At 52.3% G+C, this 6,449-nt stretch overlaps 1 protein-coding gene across 1 annotated transcript in view; it reads left to right on the forward strand.

Annotated features, from left to right (window-relative positions):
• The first annotated feature begins 4,532 nt into the window (after positions 1–4,532).
• The window catches only part of FASLG (Fas ligand (TNF superfamily, member 6)), a 3,416-nt gene continuing 1,499 nt past the window's right edge, over positions 4,533–6,449 (forward strand). The window contains exons 1-2 of the mRNA XM_010133678.1: positions 4,533–4,922; positions 5,276–5,321. Of these exons, the coding sequence (XP_010131980.1) occupies positions 4,533–4,922; positions 5,276–5,321 (436 nt within the window). The remainder of the gene's footprint in view (positions 4,923–5,275; positions 5,322–6,449) is intronic.

Genomic DNA, 6,449 nt, shown 5'->3' on the forward strand with positions numbered 1-6,449 from the left:
CAAGTCATGGCTTTACAGGTGCCACGAAAGCTTCGTGCAAAGAGAACGGTTGCTGAGGAAATGAAAAGCATCACCCTTGTCTAGGGAAATGGAACTATGAAAAAAAAAATGTAATGAAGAAACGAGGCAAAGGTGTCAGTGCTAACTGCAAGGGTTGGGTGAGTTCCAGTATCTTCCATGCCCCTCAAAGGCTTCACTGGATGGAGATCCCGCTACCTCTGGAGTCCATTCTCACAAGCATCTATCCCCGTGTTCGGTCCAAAATACACGTCTCTCTTGTGCAAGCTCCTTCAGCCTTGGCTCCCAGTTAGCGGTGCTCTGGGAAGGTTTTTCCTGTGAGATTCAGAAGCTCTCTGCTGCTGGGAGCCGTCCCGCTTTACGCAGGGTTTTCAGGCACTGCCTGTCCCTCCCTGCCAGTCTGCTCTTGACCGGACCAAGCTGAATCCACCAGTGCGTGCAGCTTCTCCTGAGCCCCTCCGGAGCCGCAGTGCGGGTTCTGGTGCTGCCTGTAGCAGTCTGTGAGCTCACACCTACGGGGCCCCTCGGGCTTTCCCTGCTGGAAAGTCGTGCCCTGCTGAGCAGCCTCTCTGGTGGTTTCAAAACTCTGTTTTCTCCCCAGGACGTCATCTTCTACCTAAAGGGTTTGATCTGCAGTCTTTGATTCTAGACTTGTCTCTGCCTTCACGGTTAGTCAGGGTCTCTTACCAGTTGTTTTAATCTGCAAATATTACTGGTGTAGTATTTTGCTTGGTTTTTGCCAGATCTGTGGTGAAGGTGTTGAAAAACGGCTGTGCTGAGGACAATCCTGGTGGAAAATCGGAAGCTTTGTCCTAGATGATGCTCTCAGTTACTCTTCCCACCGCACCCATCAGTGGCCGTTACTGGGTGCCATCTCTGCTGCTGGCTGTGGCTGGTCCTTACTGGGTTTGCAGCAGCTGCATCTCCTGGCTGTGATACCACGACTTAGCCCGGGACCATGAAGGCTTGCCGGGGCTGTTAATATCTCAGGTTAATGTTTTTAATCCTGTTTTTCAAATGCAAATGATTCTCAACAACATCTTCCGTTGTTCTTGGGTGTAACTTGTGCAGTAGTTGCTTTTTAGCGTTTCCACCAGCCACTAGTGTAATAGGAAATATTCATTACTCACTTTGGCAGACACCTATCTAACTCTGTCCAGAACATGATGAGAGTGGCTCCTACGCAGTGGTTCACACTTGGGTAGTTTTTATTTTATTTTCTGTCAAGTATTGGGAGTGGATCATTTTCAATCCCTGCCTTCATTGGCGTATTTCAAGCAGGTCATCCTTTTGTCCTTAAATCTGCTGATACAGACTTAGAGCTGCTGGCGGATTCTCTTGGTGGTCAACAAAAACTTCACCGTAAGAGTGAGTCTCATTAACCAGAGTTCCCACCTCCCCTCTGGGGGTGAGGTGGGGGTGGAGGGAGCTCTTCTGAGCAAATCCTCCTCCTCTAACTATGGCTCGTCCCCTTTGGCAAAGGGGATCGATTCTCTGATAAAAGGGTACGGGAGCTGTTTCCATTTGAAAATACTCTCTCCTGTTCAAAGAACCTGAAAAGGCTGAAAACAGAGTGTGCGTCTTGCAGACTGGGTGAAGAGGGGGATAGGGAGGCAGAGAGACGAATCCGACACCCCTTTTGTCCTCTCCCATCCAGCAAATCTTGCCCCATATTTTAGGAGAGCCCAACCTTGTCTAAATTTTGACTCTAAGCTTTCTTGCAAAGTAGGTTCACCTCTCTGAAGTGCCTATGACATTGTCCCGCTGTTATTTCAAAATACATGAATATTAATAAAAATTAAATACTATGCATTGCTCGAGCACTAGGAAGCTAGCAGAACGCAGAGCTTGCAGGCATCGTGACGTGTTCCGTGGACACAGCCTCGCTTGTCGCTGTCTTCCGGCATGTGTCATCTTGGTGATCTCGGAAGGTGGAGACTGGGGAAACTGTGACAGCAGGAGCAGCACAGTTGAGTGTGCTAGGAAGGGAGAGGCCTCTGAAAGCGTGATGTGCACCAAAAATGATCCTTTGATGGTAAAACAGCCCCAATCCTTGGCTTGCTGCAATATGTGGTATTAGCAGGCTCTTGATCTGAGCATCTGAAAGAGAAGATGCAGCTGAAATGGCTTTTGTTGGTCTTATAGACTCTCCTTCTCACCCACCCATAAAAAAAAAAGTGTCTTTGTGAAAATAGGAAGCAGTGGGTGAGAAGTACACTTCTGACATTTAGGGGAGGCTGCTCCTGTGCCCACGATCCCACCAAGGTAAGACGTCTGCATGAAACACGGTGTCAGAAAAAACCTGGGAGTGGACCTCTCCAGGCAAAGCCTCAGGTTTGAGGAAGTCCTGGGCTTCAGTCCCTGCTCCCTGAGGCATCTTTCCGTTGAATGGGCCACCAAGGGTGTGAAAGGAACTCCCTGACACCCACGTCTGCGTTGCAAAGAGCCACGGGCATGCTGCACTGGCTGCTCTGAGGGCGAGGGAGCAAGGAGTCCAAGAGGGCGGTGGGTCCCCCTACGTGTGGCTCAGGCGCCCGCGGCAGCAGCAGGGCTGGGGTGCTGCGCAGGCGAGGTGCTGGAGAGCATGCAGCAGGAGATGCCCAACCATCCCACTGCCTCTCGTGGCTCCCTGTGGCTGGAGGCATCTCTCCTTCCTGTGCCCAGCGGTGGCTAGCAGCCTGGAGCTCACCGCGTGGCATGGGAGGTGTGGAGCTGAGCCCAGCCCTTTGTGTGACCCTCTCTTATCATTCTGGTGGGAGCAGCCCCATCCTGGGGCTGGCTGGCTAGTGCCGTTCCGGGAGTGAGAGTGAAGGAGTAGGAGAGGGTAGGCGTGACTGGGCTCGAAGTCCTGGAGCTGCAGTTATGTTGCTTTTGTGTCTTATGTCAGAAACCTAGAAGCATGAGGAAGATCCAAGCGGGTTGCTGAAACCTCTCGTGCTGCAGATCACTGCCACAGCAAATGGCTGTGGTGAGCGTCTTCAAAAAGCAGTGGGGTGTCTGGTGGTGCAGGCAAGGCTTTGAGGACTTACTGGTGTGGTTGGAGGAAGAGCTGAGCCCTCACTTTGGAGGAACAAGTGCGCGTATGCTGTTAAAGCATGCTGTTCTCAGACCCCGGTTTTGATTATCAAGATCAAAGCCTGTGTGTTGGTATCGCTTTCTTCAGCCGCGCGGGAGACAAATCTCTGGTTTGTTCTTGAATTAAGCATTTCCGTTTTTTTTTAAACACTATCTTGTAGAGGTAGAGAGCAGTGGAAGTGTGTATGATCACTGCGTGCATCTGTAAATCTCTGAGAAAATCTCGTTGACACAACTTCGAAATCTGCAGTCAGTGAGGGGTGGAAATTGAGACACTGGAGATGTCCTTCTCTGTCTTTACAATGAGCTCTGATTAGTGCTGGACCTTGCGGCATGGCCTCAATTCTGGACCCTTTCTTGGAAGGCAAGAGAAAACTCCACCAAGAGTAGCACAGTGCCTACTCCAGGCTTTAATCACGAGTTACTCAGCCAGGTTAGGTCCTGCTGCAGTGATCTCAGCGTTGACCTGAAGAGATGATAAAGCTTTTCTCTCTCTAAGGCTTCTTCAGGTTAGAAGAGGACCGTGGGCTTGGAGGTGATATTTGCAAAGGTAAGAGGGGCAGCAGGAGCTGCGTGTGTCCCAAGGCGCTGTGGTTTCTTGCGTTACAGCGCGCTGCTGGCCAGTGCCTCACCGTGATTTGGTGTGGGTGAGGGCAGCCCACCGAGCCGGCTCTACTCGGGCTGTTAACCCTAGGTCTGCTCTGCTGAGGCTGCAGCACTGACAGGGTCTTCCTCACCTCGGTTAGGATGGCTTTTATCACGGTGGGATGGTGTCTCTGATGGGTGAGCATCCAAGGAAAAGACGGGATGCAGGAGAGACAGCGGCAATTAGTCCCATGTGCAGTGAAGCAGTTCCCCAGCGCCCCCAGCTGCATCTGGGATCAGACCTTCATCGGGTCTTCAGCCGAGGGGAGGGGTCCTCGGTTCTTCCTCTCCCCTCTTGCGTAGGCTGCCAGAGGTTTTGTCGTTCCTTTCGCTCTGTTTGTGGTCCAGGACGCTGCGGTGGAAAAGCAGCTGCCTCTGCCCGAGTGGGCTGCTGGAAAGGGTGGTTGGCTGGTGGGTGTGCACTGGGCTGATTACTCAGCCCCCGACCGCCAGCACAGCCCTCGCGTGCGCCCCACCAGCGCGTTGCCGCTGAGTGCACCTGCTTCCTAAGCGTGGGTCTGCATTACTCAGCCCCCGACCGCCAGCACAGCCCTCGCGTGCGCCCCACCAGCGCGTTGCCGCTGAGTGCACCTGCTTCCTAAGCGTGGTTCTGCGCGAGTGCAGCTTGCAGCCGGGCTGGTCTCGCCAGGGTGCGCATGCTGCTGCGGGGTGGGAGGAGCAGGCGGGTGCCCCGGACTCGTAGCCGAGGGCGGAAGCTCTTTGGGGTTTGCTGTTGATGCTTTGAGGCTTTCATAGAGTTGCAGCATCTGAGCTGGGTGTTTGCTGCTGGAGGGATGCAGGCGTATAGAGGCAGAGCTGGGTCTGCCCCCGGGGCTCAGCCTGGGGCAGCCCTGGCAGGTTTTGGCTGCCATATGGAAGATCACGCCAAGCGCGTCCAGCCCATCCCGGTCCCGGACATGCGGCAGAACTTGAACTACTCGTATCCTCAGATCTTTTGGGTGGAGGGCCGCCCCAACCTCGGTACTTCCTGCCCCTCAGCACCCCCCATCGCTCCTTTCCCACCGCCAGTACCTGACCGGAGGAGAAAGCCAAAGAACCACACAGAAAGGAGAAGTGTTGGCCTCCTGGTGACCTCCTTGCTGATCCTGCTGGCCCTTACGGGAGTGGGGCTGAGCATGTTTCGAATTTTCCACCTGGAGAAGGAACTGGCTGAACTCCGAGAGGTGAGGTCTGGTTGCAGAGGCTAAGGGGGAACAGGAAAAAAGTCTGAGTGAAAATTTGGTCTGAGATGGTGGTGCCAAAACCCCCGAAGGGGAAGGCTGGTGGCATTTGAATGCCTTCCATGCCAGCGTAAGTGAGGCTGCATATTCCTGTGGAGGACGGGTCTGTTGGGGGCTGCTATAGCTGGACGTGTTTGTGTTTGAGTGCTGCAAGGTCTCTCTCTCTGGGTATTTCTCAACACTTTGGAGCTCCCCATAAGCACCCAGAATTTAAAAAGACAGTCCTTGGCTGCTTTAGGTGATGCCCTTAGGCTCTTACTCTGCTAAGACAGCTTGTCACTCTTCTCTTTTGACAGTCTGCCAGCACCGAACGCATCCCTCCAGCCCTGGAGAAACTCATAGGTGAGTTGATGTAGCCAGCGGAGGAACTCCTCTGCGTTAGCATGTGTGAGTGCTCCTGGCGGACTCTTCCCTCTCCTCACCGGGGCAAAGGCAGGGTCGCAGCTCCATGCTCTGAAAGGGCTGATTGCACTGGCTTGGCTGCAAGAAGAGCAGAGTTATCCCTGGGGTGTGGGGATGGGGTCCTGCACCCTGCCTGCCAGAGTGCTCCGAGGTGCCGGCTACACGTTCCTGGGACAGGCTGCCTCTGCCTTGGGGCTGCCCAGGCCAGTGGGGTGACAGTACCGGGGGCACTCTGCCATAAAGAGGAGCTTCTGGCTCTCCTAACACAGAGCAACAACAACACGAACAGGAGGAGAACAGACATGGGCAATGCTCGTGTTACTTCTTTCTCTCCTTACTCTCGGGTTTTCAGGAGGATGCAGAGGGTTTTGCTTTCTTTGGGGGCAGGGGATTTGCTCCCACCTTTGAGACCACAACTTATATTTCCTGAGTTCTTTTGGTACAAAGTCTCACGGCAGCCAAAGCTAGTTGAGAAGAACCTGATTATATAGGTTTGGTTGGGTTGGTTTTCTCACTTTTAGAAATGTCATTTCAGTGAAATTGAAACTTTCCACAAGAACCTGCCAATCTTTCTAAATTTCATTTAGGAAAAAAAACCCAAATAGTTTCAGTCTGAATGGATCAGTTAAAAACCCCTGTTTTGAACTTCCAGACCATTATTTTACCTTTATGTTCCAAGCTAATGTGACCAGTGAGGATATCCCTTTTTAAAGGTGGCCAAGTCGGAGAGAAGTTTTGGGCTCTCTTGACAACTAGGTCTGAAAGTCTTCGCCACCCCCACCCCTTGATGATTTTGGTTAGTAGGAGAGTTAATTTCTTTTCAAGTTTGTTCTGATACTGAGTGAAAGCAAATTTGGAAATCGCTAAATTCTCTGGAAAGGGCAGTTTTGGTTTCCTGTCAACTCCCGTATCAATAGATTTTATAATCTCTTGCTTAGGGGAAGGGGAGAGGTCATCTTCAACTGGGCGCTCAGTGCTCTGATACAAGCTACTTTGGGAGTAGCTGAACACAAGTTATAACCCTGAATTTCTTGAGGGAGGTGGATAAATACATAAAGCCAGGGAAAG

The sequence above is a fragment of the Buceros rhinoceros genome, unplaced genomic scaffold, assembly GCF_000710305.1.
Source record: "Buceros rhinoceros silvestris isolate BGI_N320 unplaced genomic scaffold, ASM71030v1 scaffold6983, whole genome shotgun sequence".
Classification (NCBI taxonomy): domain Eukaryota; kingdom Metazoa; phylum Chordata; class Aves; order Bucerotiformes; family Bucerotidae; genus Buceros; species Buceros rhinoceros.